Source organism: Thalia democratica, unplaced genomic scaffold (assembly GCF_965202585.1).
Source record: "Thalia democratica unplaced genomic scaffold, ktThaDemo2.hap1.1 HAP1_SCAFFOLD_176, whole genome shotgun sequence".
NCBI classification, from domain to species: domain Eukaryota; kingdom Metazoa; phylum Chordata; class Thaliacea; order Salpida; family Salpidae; genus Thalia; species Thalia democratica.
In genome coordinates, this window is record NW_028139309.1 from 34,276 (window position 1) to 48,827 (window position 14,552).

At 23.9% G+C, this 14,552-nt stretch overlaps 1 protein-coding gene across 1 annotated transcript in view; it reads left to right on the plus strand.

Moving 5' to 3' along the window:
* The window catches only part of LOC145845871 (growth/differentiation factor 8-like), a 3,190-nt gene extending 2,526 nt beyond the window's left edge, over nt 1–664 (plus strand). The window contains exon 4 of the mRNA XM_082952887.1: nt 630–664. Coding sequence (XP_082809013.1) covers nt 630–664 — 35 coding nt within the window. The remainder of the gene's footprint in view (nt 1–629) is intronic.
* Nucleotides 665–14,552: the final 13,888 nt, after the last annotated feature.

Genomic DNA, 14,552 nt, shown 5'->3' on the forward strand with positions numbered 1-14,552 from the left:
TGTTTACAACAAGTTAAAAGAATTCTAAACTTTTATTTTTGTCATAAAAAGTTAGCTTAAACCAAATGAGTTTCCAATTACCAAAAAATAAAATTTTTGTTATTCGAAAACACGTTTTAAATTCTTAAACTTACACACTCTTACTTATTTATTGACAATTGAAATAATTTAGCTATAGTAATTAATGTTATCCAATACTTTTCAATTTTAATTCATCAGTGTTCCAAACATTAAGTCTTTACAGCGTTAAAACATTTTATTTTAGATTTTTGTCCACGCGTTTACAAACGTTTATCACGTAACTAATCTCCAAAAAAACAACTAATTTCAGTTTTTAGTTAATTTTATTACAAAAAATCTAAGCACTTTACTTTTTACAATTTTAATCAACGCTGATGCCTTTGAACTTTAAGTTTTTATAAATTATTATATCTAAAACGAAAGCCAACAAACTGGTTTCTGTTTGTTTATTAAAATCTGTTCTTTAGATTTTTATACCTAGTATTAATTTTTATTACTTTAAGTTATAAGTTTTAAATCATAATTTATATTTTAATTTTTGAATGCGTAACATATCTAAAATAAAAAACCAACAATCTGATTTCAAACGATCAACAAATGTTTTTTAGTCTATCCATCATTTCAAACGTCAGAAAACATTTAAACGCTTTTTTAATTTTTTAATTTTTTATTATTTATTCTTTGAATTTTTATTTTTGCTATTAACACTTCGATAGTTAAGTTTTGATTTTTGATCATACATATCTAATATAGAAACCAACAATCTGATTTTAGCTTTTTTTCTAATTAAATCAAATTTTTGTCCACATTTAGCACATAATACGTATACTAACCGCCGATGTCATCGCCATAAAATCGGATGCCATAGACATGATGTACATAATCTGAAAAAAAATTAAACACTTTTTTAGTATTTATTAAATCCGTTCTTTATTTCTGCAGTGATGGTAATGATATTAAAATTTTAATTATTATTTGAAGTTCAGTAACAATATGAAAATTTAAATTATATTTGGTATTCAGTAATAATCTGTAAATTCAAATTAGTATTTGGTATTCAGTAAAAATTTAGATTATTACTTCGAATTATTACTTGGTATTCCGTTATAACACAAATACTTAAATTATCATTAGGTTATTGTGTAATAATATAAAAAATTAAATTACTTTTAGGGTATTCAGTTACAATATAAAAGTTTAAACTATTATTTGGTGTTCAGTAATGATCTTAAAATTTAAATTATTATTAGAACATGCGGTAATAATTTGAAAATTTAAATTATACAGTTTGTTTTTATATTTTACATCAGTATTCTGTTAGCTATCAACTCTTTAATGTGCAATTGTAAATTAACAAAGTAGTTGTTTTTATCTACTTTAATGTTGCTAAGTTAATGTCAAGCTTTATTATTGTCTATTTTAATATTGTCATAATTTTTTTTAAGAGTATTCTGAGTCTAGGTACACTATAAAACCTCAAGCAATTTTTTTTCAACAGAACTATCATTTTAAAATAAACAACTTTCTTTACTACGCAGTAGGATTTAATAACTTTTTTTGTTTAATTTTTTAATTTACTAATTCATTACATTTGTAGCGTCTAGTGCAGGGTTTCTAAAATAAGTTTAAAATAACTTTAATAACTTTTTTATACACTGTTTGTGAAAAATATGTTGTACTTTTTTATTACACAAATAAACTTTTGTTCGTTTATTTTTCTTAAAGTGAAAACTATAATCTCTTTTGCTAGCGTTGTGTACTTAATTAGAGGAGACTAAATATAAACAACTTTTGAAATTATTTGCTGTTTTCCATTTATGTCTTGTATAACTTACCGTCTTGTTTGTCTTCATCTCCAAGTATGGCATGACCGAGTCCTCTGACAGCACCGATTGCGTGATGAGCAACTCCGGCTACTCCTCTGATGGCGTGGTGAATAAGTCCAAAGATAACTGTGTTTTTTTTTAATTTATGTATAAACAAAGTCAGTTTTTAAATGTTCAATAACTCATGTAAAGTATATTATTGTTATTTAGAAGCGTGGCTTTTAGTCAACTTCGTCTGAAATTTTTATTTTTAGATTGTTAATGAGATTCTGTAGTTTGGATTAAAATAACAAACCAAAGTTAAATGTTGAAAAACATTTGAATTTTAAAAACAGTTCAAAAAAAATTATTTTTTTTGAAGGAAAATTAGAAAAATTACCTAGTAAGTGCACTTTAATTTTTAGACAGTTTTTTTTTTTTTTAATTAGCCACATGTATCACCAAATTGTTTCGTTTAAATGAACTTTAAGTTCAAGCATTAGTGGTTACTGGTTGTTTTTTAATTTACAGTTTTTTTTTTTGCTTGCTATCTTGTTAAAACATTTCAAGCTAACAATTTGTATGTAAGATTTTTCATAATAGTTGAGATATATTTTTTTTTAATTATTTAGTTAATAATATTACTTTATGTAATAATTTAGAAAATGTTAACTTATTTACTATTTATATAAAATTCTATTTAGTACTTTAAAACTGTATTTTTGTATAAGTATAAAACCATATGTGTAATTTAAAGTATCCCTGTATAAACTTTGATAAAACGTACGAAATAACAATACTTTTGTTTTCATTAATTTTGAGTGACCTTTTTTAAAGTAACGATATATATTTTTTTTAATTAACAATCTATTTTAAAATCCTTTAAAATTAATATGTTGCTTTTTTTAATTTTTTTAAACTAACAGTCTTGTTTGTTTTCATCAACTTTAAGTCCTTCTTTTACAAGTTTGTCCATAACTTCATTTGCCATGGCGTCAACTGTTAAAATGGTAATAATAAAAATTATGTTAAGTATTGATATTTCAATGCAAACTTTTATTAAAAATATTCAAAAAGTTTTTCGATGTATTTATGATTATGTAAAGCAATATTTTTTTTGCACTTAGTTGTTTTTTTTTAATATAAATTAGAACCGGAAATTAACAAAATCAATTAAAAACACCAAACTTTTCAACTTTAATAATGTTATTAGTTTGTCTTTAGAAAATAAAAACTTTGAAATATGTTCGTTTGAATACATTTTTAGGTTCTTTATATAAGTAATTAAATATTTATTAGGTTGGTATGCTCATACTTGTTTTGTAAATTTATCTATAAGGATTTTTTTTGCAATGTAAAGTTTTTTTTTTTTTTTTTATTATTTAAAAAAAATGCTTTGCCAGACTTACTTTCTTCATCTCCGAGTATGGCATGACCGAGTCCTCTAACAGCACCGATTGCGTGATGAGCAACTCCGGCTACTCCTCTGATGGCGTGGTGAATAAGTCCAAAGATAACTTAACAAGTACAAAATAGTTAGCATTATCGAAACTATCAAGAAATTCTTAAAAATCTTAACAAGTAGTACTTTAAAGTTGCATAAATAACTCAAACCTTAGAATAATCAGGTTTTAACACTTAAAGGTACAATAAATATTTATTAGATTTTAATAATTTTTTGTTATTAGTTAAACATAACGTGCTTAGTAAGTAACTCTGTTTGAAAGTTTGATATTTGTTATGCAATATTATATTGTTTTTTCTACTGAGCTTTAAAATTGCACTAAAACTTTTACTTATGAAAATCAAAAACTTAAAAAATTGTTTAGTAGTGTAGCTTTGGTTGCTAACTTGTTTAACTGAACATTTTTTTTAAGTAGAAGCTAACAATCTTGACAACATAATATTAGAACAAAATTCGAGATAAAATAACAATTCTAGTTATTTTTCACTCAAGTTTGTAAACTGTATAATCTCTTAACTAATACAAAAAAATATTTTTTAACACATTTTATTCAACTAAATAAACAAGTATGATTTTTTAAACTTACAATCTTTTTTAGCTTTTTCATTGCTGTCTTTCATCAAAGCATTTGTGATTTCCATGGCCAAGTCCTCGCTGTCCAATTGACCTGTATGTTAAATATTGTTATTAAAATTGTTTGTTTAAGAATTACTTTACAGTATATTACAATTAAGTAACTAAATTAAATTAAGTTTGAGTTATTACAAATATTAACAAAAGTGATTCAGTTAACTTAATATAATACATATGAGACTAGTTTTCTTGTTTGTTTAGTTCTTAAAACCTCTGTAATTAATAATTTAATTTAAACTGCTGCATGTTTACCTTACCGAAATAAACCGTTTTAGTTAGCTAAATTTTAAAAACTCTTCTGCATATAATTTGAACTAACATTTTGGTTTATATCTCTATATTTAGGAAGATAGTTATTAAAAGTATAATTGTTTATTATAACTTAAACAAACATTCTGGCTTCTTATCTCCGAAATGAGGGAAGAAAATAATTATTTTTATAAAAATATAACCAATACAATAAAAACAAACATTCTGGCTTCTTATCTCCGAAATGAGGGAAGAAAATAATTATTTTTATGAAGATATAACCAATATAACTTAAACAAACATTCTTGTTTCTTATCTCCAAAATTAAGGGAAGAAAATAATTATTTTTATGAAAATATAACCAATATAACTTAAACAAACATTCTTGTTTCTTATCTCCAAAATTAAGGGAAGAAAATAATTATTTTTATGAAGATATAACCAATATAACTTAAACAAACATTCTTGTTTCTTATCTCCAAAATTAAGGGAAGAAAATAATTATTTTTATGAAAATATAACCAATATAATAAAAACAAACACTCTTGTTTCTCATCTCCATGATGAGGCGGGCAAATAGCAATGCGATGGATAGCTGGTATAATGAAAGGACGGATGTATGGGCGAATGTCTGTTAAAAAACATTCAAAAATTAATCGACTAATATTGTTTATTAAAAGAAAAATAGTAGTATAGTTATTACTAAAAGTATTAGAAAAAATCCGTTTGAGTGCCGTTTTTTACAGAAAATACTTTATGGACAAAATTTGTAAACAATTTTAGCAGGTTCGAATAAAAATAACTATAAAGGTTTTTAAAAGTTTTCAAAAGTTTTGTTAACTATTAATTTAGGTGTTAGCTAATCAATTGAAATATATATAAAGGAAATTAAAAACATTTTTTTATTAAACTAAAAAAACTAAGCATAAAATTTACATAAAACGTTACACCTATCAATAAAAGCTATATATAAAACAATGAATAAAACACTCAAAACTTTGTTTTAAAAAGTCTAAGTTAAATAAACAGTAGGCAACTCTTTAAAGAATAATTTGGTTTGTAGAATTTTTATTGATTTTTGTAAACAATTGTTAAATATCGTACAACAAAATAATAATGTTTTGTTGTTGAGAATATGTTATGATGAATATTTTTCATTGATATCTTTTATTATACTTGATAAAAGCAAATTTTAAAGTCTTTATAACTGCTGTTATATGCTGTAGCCTAAATGTTTTATTTACTTAAGTTCGTATATATTTTATATTTGTTATACTTTCTAAACTATTATTTTTTTATATATATTTTTTTTTACTTACGTCTCCTTGGTGGGCTTCTATCAACAGCAAGTTTGTCAAGAATATCATTGGTCAGTTTGTTCACATCTGTAAAAAGATTAGTATAAATATTTAAAACTCAGCTATAAGTTATATAAACAGTGTTGATATTTTTGCTCTTTACTTTTTGTGTGATAGGTATTTTAAGTGAGAAAGTAAGACAAAGTAAACATCTGTGTTATTTTTAATTTGTAGTTTAAAATATTATGTGATCAAATTTACTACCTTAACATAGATGTTCTGGTAATTTTAAAAGAATTTTAATGTGATATTGTTGTATGATTAGTACTGTATGATGGCATATATAAATAACGTACAGTAAAAGTTAAAAAAATGTTTTTATAGAAATTGTTTTAAAAGATGTGTTATGGTGTTTTTTTTTTGCAAGAATTAGTTTTATGGAATACCTAATGGAAATTCTTATGTGTAAATCTTTTTTTTTTGTTATTAATCTGTTGGTATACGTATAAAAATAAAACATAACCAAAATATTAAAAAAATCTTTAAAACCAAATTTTTGTAAGATATTACTTTTTAGTTTTTTAATGTTTCATGTTACAGCTGAAAAAATTTTTGCGTTTAATACAATATACAAAAACAAGGCGTTAAGTACTAGCAAAAAAGCAGAGTCCATTTTAAAATCTAAAAAAAAAAAATTTGAACGCAATTAAAGTCATTAGTCAATAATGAACTTGCGTACAAAAACAGTTGTTTTGTTAAATATATTATTAAATAATTTGTTCTAAACTTCAAAAAAAATATTTTAAGCAGTAAAGAAAAAAATTGGTAAAGTAGATTTCACTTTAAACATATTAGTTTTCATATAGACGCTTGAAGTTTAGTTTAAAAGAGTTTTTTGTTTTATCAGAATACATTAAAAATAAAACCATCGTACTAAGAAAATTATCTGACGGTAACTTAATAGTCGTACTATACAATACACGGCTTTTATTGGTACAAGTTTAGTTTTGTTTTTACTTTACACCTGACTTTTTACCAAACTGAACACTAAAAAGTTATAATCTTTTCGGAGTGTAAATGCAATTGTTGCTTTAAACTCTTTGTTATTTTGTTTAAACTATATGATAAATTTACTGCAAAACACAATAAAGTCTAGACTTGAAGAAGCTTCGTTTATAACAACTTTGATTTAAAACAAAAGTTGGTATTTGCTACTCAGAACTCAGGCTAAAATAGTAACTGTTTTTCGAACTTACAGTCTTCTTTGGCTTTGTCTCCGAGTATGGCATGACCGAGTCCTCTAACAGCACCGATTGCGTGATGAGCAACTCCAGCTACTCCTCTGATGGCGTGATGAATAAGTCCAAAGATGACTGGAAATAAAATAAGTTAAGTTAGGATTAATCTTTGTTTGACTAGTTATACCAAAAGACTGATTAGTTATGAGTATTTTAAACATAGTTTTTAAGTTAAAAATTGGTTTAAGTAACTTTTCATAAACTTACTTTTTAGATACTTATTCTTGTTTTAAAAATCAATACATATTACTGTCAAACTATTTATAAAATGTTTTTTATCTTGCGCGTTAAAAATTGAAAGAATATAGAAGTTTTTCTATTTATCATTTAATAATAAAAGACAAAACAAATTTTCATGTCAGGAATAATATCTTGAAACTTAAAATAAAGTAGTATTTTCATTTAAGCAACATTTCAACTTTTCTAATTTATTTGTTTTATTTGATGGACTAAAGGCGTTTTAAGTTTGTTTTCTTGTTGTTATTTCGATTTATTACGTTCGGTATTAAAATTTGTTAATTAATTAATTTTTAAAATAAATAAACTAACAATCTCTGTTTTCTTCGTTGCTTAAGTCTTTCATCATCATGTCGGTGATCATATTTGCTACTTGAACTAAAACAGTATTAATTTATTAAAACCATGAATAAAAGAAATTTTAGTGATCATTTTAGCTAGTTAGTTATCATCTAATTAGTGATCATTCTAGCTAGTTGAGCTAAAACAGTATTTAGTTACTTAATAATTTCTTAAAGAATATTAGTTTCATATTTTCTACTAAAGCTTCAATGTGATTACTTATCTTAGTAAAAACAACTTAAAACTCTTGAAGAATGATCTACCAAAGCTTTTGACGTTATTTTAGTTAAAACTTAATCTTTAATTTTTGTAAACCTTCAACAGAAAGGTATCTAATATCTATAATGTAAAATATCAGCACAAGTTTGTTCAACTGATTCTATCTAGAAAATTTAATTTAAAAAATTTTAAATGCATAACAACGAACCATCTTCTTTGGGTTGGTCTCCAAGGAGATGAGCGGCGACCCCTATGGTTTGTGCTGCGGCGTGACCGATCACCCCGAGAGCTCCTCCGACCGCATGGGCGATCAATCCGAGGACTGGAAAAAAAAGGTGTGGAGTTATTTAAATAAGACCTTTAAAAAAAAGTTAAACAGAGATCGGTTCCGGTCTCGTTGATAAAATATAGATTCAAGAACTAGATTGAATAAAAGTAAATATTTATTTTAAAAACAATCTTTATATCAAATACCGATTCGAATATTTTAAAAACTATAAAAATGTGCACAATATTTGATTATCAAAAAGTGTAAATTACTTGCAAAGTAGAGAGCTAAAGCGATAAGCAAGAAAAATTAGATTTTTTTTTAAGACATCATCCCTTTAATATGCGCTATTCATATTTACTTTGTCAAGTACTTATGAAGTTAAGTTGTTCAAGCATATTTTTTTGTCGAACAAATTCAAAAAACAATAAGAAATAGAGCTCATAGTGATTAAGAAAGTTATATGTTATTGTTAGAGTTAGAAACAATATTTTAAGACGGTGTAAAAAAAATTATTACTTAAATATGAATGAAATGTGTAAATAAATAATGGATTTATAGCTAAGTCATTCATCAACTTTTTAAAATAATTATTAAACCTTTATCACAAATATTAACGTATAAGTCTGTTTAAGACCATCTAGTTTATTGGAAAAACTTACTGTCGTCTTCAGACAATTTATCTCCGAGCAAGTGATGAGCGACTCCTCTAACAGCACCGATTGCGTGATGAGCAACTCCGGCTACTCCTCTGATGGCGTGGTGAATAAGTCCAAAGAAGACTGAAAAAAATATTGTGTATATGTTTATTGAAAACATTGGAAGTCATTATTGTTTAATTAGCTTACAGTCGCTGTTTTTGTCGTTAATTTCGAGTCCATCTTGAGAAAGTTTGTCCATAACGTCATTAGTAAGTTGTTTCACTGTAAAAAATACTTAATAGTAACGTTTAATGTCGTAATAGTGTTTTCAATAAGCTTTGATAGCATTACTAAGTTATTTAACGGTAAAAAAGGTTGCAACATTAAACTATGTTGTACTTATACGTCTTTCTAACAACTTATGAAAACAAAAGCTCATTTTAAATTAGACTTTTATGTCTTTAATAACATTTTTTAATAATAATAAAATTAATTAACACGTTTTTCATTATAATTTTTCAAATATTTTTTTTTACAATATTGGAATTTTTTAAGCGTTTTTGTAATTGCTTAACTTACAGGTTTCTTCATCTCCGAGCAAGTGATGAGCGACTCCTCTGACAGCACCGATTGCGTGATGAGCAACTCCGGCTACTCCTCTAATAGCGTGGTGAATGATTCCAAAGATGACTAAAAATTAAAACATCAAAGTTGTATTGCAACAAAAACTGTACAATTAAAAAAAGGATTAAAATTTAAATTTCATTCTTTGATTTACATATAATAAATAAATGTGCATATAAAGAGTACTAATGTTTATTGTCATATTTTAATCAATGCAGAAAAATACCGAAATGCTTATAAAACTACCTTTTAATGGTTTTTGCTTATATTTTATGTAAATATTTGTTTTTTTTTTATAGTAAGTTTTTGATAAATCTAAAATGCTGCAACTGTATTCTAAATAACTTTTCAGAACATTTGTACCTGTGTAAATTAAATCTCAAGATTTGAATTTATATGCTCTGATTTATTTATATTCAATATAAGTAATAATCACAGATAAAGCTCAATTTTTAATGAATAAATTAAAATAATTACACTTTAAATAAACTTTTGCTTGTAAGTTTTGTCTACCAAAATTAAAACTGCTTGAAAACAAACTTATTGTTCCGTAAACACCTAGTAAAATATTTTTGTTGCTTACAGTTTATAATAAAGTTATGTAGGCAATCTACTTTAAATTTCAGTTTATATAAAGTTAAGAATCATAATTGTCAATAAATAAAAAAAATGTTTTAATTTTCTAAAATGGAACTGAATTATGTGATACTATACAACACCAACTTAAATAATTTAACAATTAAGTTATGGAAAATACAATTTTTTAAATAATTTGTCCTGGTTGTTAAAAGATGTCCAAGTGGTGTGCAACTTGATAACCAATAGGTTTTTTCGTGCGCAAGGTCCTAGGACCATATATATTATGTGTTTTTTTAGTAGTTCAATAAACAATACAATTTAATTCTAAGCAACTTTTATAACTTAATACTTAAATATATTTTAAACACTTTTATTAAAATAAGAAAGAACTAAAGTAGTATTTTTATAGAAACTTACAATCGTTTTTGATTTTGCTATCTTTAGCTTCAACAATGTCTTTAGCGATTTGTTTAGCCAACACTTGGGAGACTGGAAAATAAACACAGTATATTTGTTAATAAATTTCTTTTATGAATTTAAAACTAGCAAGTTGTTAAAATTAAGTCTTTTAAGTAATAATATTATTAAACAATGTTTTGCAACAAAAATATTTTGAAGACAAGTTGACTTAAACAGCATGATAAAAATGTATAAGAGTTGAATGAAACTTACAGTCTTGTTTATCTTCATCTCCGAGCAAGTGATGAGCGACTCCTCTGACAGCACCGATTGCGTGATGAGCAACTCCGGCTACTCCTCTGATGGCGTGGTGGATGATTCCGAAGATGACTTGATAAATTTAAAAAAGGATATGCATGACAAATAAACTAAATTAAAGAGAAATATGTTTTCTAAAGAATTTATTTAAATATTACTTTTTCTCGTACTTTTTTTAGTAATACATATTACTTTTTTATTTATTTTATCTTTTTTTTATCATATAACATTAAAACAAAAGTAAATAAAACTATCTGTTAAATAAAACATATCTATTTTTAAACTAACAATCTCTGTTTTCTTTGTTGTCTTCCAAACTTGAAAGTTTAAGAAGTTCATCAGTAACATCCTTTGCCAATTTGTTACCTTTTTCCAAAATAAAAATTTATAAAATGTTTTAGGTTACTAATATAAGTATTATTTTTAAGGCAAAAAACTTTTTACTAAGCGATTAGAAAACAGTTTCATAAGTTATATAGATTAATTTTAAATATTTCAAAGACTACTGCCTAGACTTACTTTCTTCATCTCCGAGTATGGCATGACCGAGTCCTCTAACAGCACCGATTGCGTGATGAGCAACTCCAGCTACTCCTCTGATGGCGTGGTGAATAAGTCCAAAGATGACTGGAAAACAATTTGAAATTTTTAATTGTTATTGGATATACTTAATTTTGCTGGTTTGTGATCAAGTTTAACAAATCGATTGAAAAGTTTATATTGTTTTTCACCAAACCTTTTTTTATGTATTTAAACTCACATATTGTTTTTTATTTCATGCATAGTGTAAAAACATTTTTGTCTTTGTTATTTTTTATTAATAAGTAAAAAACCAAGTCCGTAGCAACTGAACAATAAAAGTTTTTATGTGCAAATATCCGTATTTTTAAACAATCTGTATTGTTTTTATTTTAAAGTTTATTAAAAGGTGTACGTGACTTTTTTTTTCTTTGTTTATTCATTCAAACTTACAAAGCTAGATCATTGTTTATAACTCTATTTTATTATTATTATTGCAAATTTTAAACAAATTTTATTGATTTTACCTTAAATTTTGTTTAAAGATGGCTAAAAACATTAATATTTAATGTTTATTCATTCCAACTTTACAAAGCTAGATTATTGTATTTTCAGTTTTATTTCATTTTTTTTTTTGTAAAAACAACAAAGAAATTAAAACTTAACAGAGTATGTGTAAAACCATTTGTAGATTTAATAGTTGTATCAAGAACGGTATACAATTAATTTGAATACAATAAAAATTTAAAACCTGAACAAGGTTATAAAAAATAGTTAAAACTTTTGCGTTTTTAAGTTTCATTAAAAGCAAATTAACTAATAGTAAATATAGTTTGGCAGTAAACCAAAACTGATCTGTAAAATTATAAAGATTTTCGAAATTTTTAAATACCAAACATTTTAGTTTGTTTTAAAAATTTCAAAAGTAGAAAATAAAAACTAACAGTCGTTTTTTTGCTTTCCGTCTTGTAAGTTCTTTGCAATCAATTTTGCAATGAGATCTAAAATTATTTTGTAACCATTCTTTCAACACTTTTATAATAATATTAAGTAATTGTTTAAAAGTGTTTTTTTTTTGTGTTTTTTAGACATTAAATATTAAAAAAACTACAAAAATAGTTCAAATTTACCTAAAGTTTAAATTTTTTCAAATAACTAACATTTTTTTAACCTATTTTTAACTTTATTTCATCAAAATGATTGATGAAATTTTATTTTTTAAAAACATTTATACTTTTAATAAAATAAATTTATTGTAAAAACTCTCACCATCTGCTTTTTCTTGAGCTTTATCAGATGACACTGTAAAAAAATATTTACTTTCTTTACTTAGTTTTTAATAAAAAAATTATTTACTAACAGAAGTATGATTTTGAATTTTCTATTTTGAAACTATTTTAAAACTTCACTTAAACTTAATAAGCAAAATTCAATTTTATATCTTACAATTTTTTTTCATTATCAAAACTTTTTGTTTATTTATTTTTTTTTACCTACTGTTAACATAAGATTTATTTGCTAACTTTGTTATTTTAAATTAACTATTTTGAAATTACTTAAATCATTTCACCAAAATTTATTCTATGTCTTATAATTTGTTTTTGTTATTAACACTTTTTACTATTTGTTCTAATTTTTTTTTTAAACTATATAAATACTATTGTATAATTTTATTAAACTTTATATATTTCAATTGATTATTCAGTAAAACTAACCAGCTTTAGCTTGAGAAGTAGCCACGAAGGCTAGTGAAAGAGCTATCAATATACAAAACTTCATATTTGATTATTTACAAATTATTTGTTAACTAAGTTGGTTTCCACACGGTTTATATATTAAAATAAAACACGTAGGATAATCATAACAAAGGATATTGCGTTGACCGGGCGTTTTTAATTAAAATTTTATTTTGTTTTGAATATTCAAAAATAGACTTCCATATTGAATTCCTTTTTTAAATAACGGAAAATATAAATTAAGGCAACTAATTTTCTCAAAACAAATTCAATAATTTGCATTAATCGAAATTCTATAAGCAAAAAGCTCAACAAAACTTATTCTATTGTAATTTTAAAACTATTTAAGATTTTTACTTCACCGACTAATGATTATAAAAGTTATATTTTTATTGACTTTTAATTATGTCATTTATATTTATTGTAAATTATCTTTTTACAACATGATTTATACTTCTTTGAGTCGATTTAATCTAAAACTTTATTTAAAGTTAAAACTTTAGTTAGTGAGTTTAAACAGCTTTATAAAATAAAATACCCTTAAAAGTACGAAGCAAAAAAAATATTAAAACGAAATACTTTATCTATCTATTTTATTTCAATTGAAGTTGCTTATTTATGTTACACTGTGCTGTAACTACATTTTCTTAACCCAAAGTGAAATCATAATTCAAAATATTAAAAATAAAGAAAAACAAACTGAAAAAAAAATCAATAAAATAAATTAAACATATAATTATAACATTAAAAAATGCTTTTTGTGGTTTATGAAAAAGCTTTAACTTTAGAAAAAATTCTTTGATAAAATTTAAAATCAGAAATATCAATAAAATAAAAAAGCGTGTTAATTTAAAAGTTTATGGAAAACGATTTTAAAATATAAACTGCTTTTTTTTTTTTTTAAAAACATGTTTAATAGTTTTTTTTCCGTTCTTTTTGCACTTAAAAATTGTTTGAATAACAATAAAAATTAACAAAGTTATTTTTATAATATTTTAAAGCGGTTCACTTAAAATTTTAAGCCAAAAAAGGACTATAAAATTGTGTGACAAATTATATTTACCTTACATTTTATTTTGCACAGTTATAAATTTTTACATACAACTAGCAAAAAACTTTTATAATTTCCAACTGTTTTTATAATAAAAAAAACATTTTTTATTTTAAAATCAGTACTAATATCTAAAGCACATACGAAAAAACAGTTTTTTTAGTTTATGAAGTTTATCGTTTACATTTTACTTAAACCAATTTAGTTTTCAAATTTGTTTATTTGACAGTCTTTTCAATAAAAACTTTACTTAGTGTTGCATGTTTAAGTTATAAATAGTTATAGATTAAGAATATATTGTGTTTGTAGCGTTGAAAAATTAAAAAAAAAAAGTTTTTTTCTCGAACTTTAACTATATTTATTAAATTCAAAAAATTTTACAAGTGTAAATACCTAACCTTTATAAAAAAATAAAACAATTAAATAAGTTTGCTTAAATAAGTTTATAAAGACAAATAACAATAATAATATAAACAAGTGAAGCATTGTTTATGGAAAAAGTTTTCGAAAATACTGATAAAAATTTTAATTTAAATCGTGCTAAATCGGGTTTCTAATTTCTCATGAATGAATCAATAATGTACTTTAAAAGGTTTAAATTTTACAGAAAATTAATGCTTCGTATGTTGTTAGATTATTAAGTTGTATTAAAAAATAATTACTCACTAAATTTAGTAAGTGAAAAAAGTTTGAAAGTTTGTACGGTTTTAGCTTTAGTAGAGTAACTAAAAACACTTTACAAAATATGACTAAAACTTATTAACTTTTAAATAAAATAGGAAAAGATCTTATCAATTGTTTAAGAAAACACAAAGTAGAAAAACCTTGGCTTAAGAGTTAGTTTACTAAC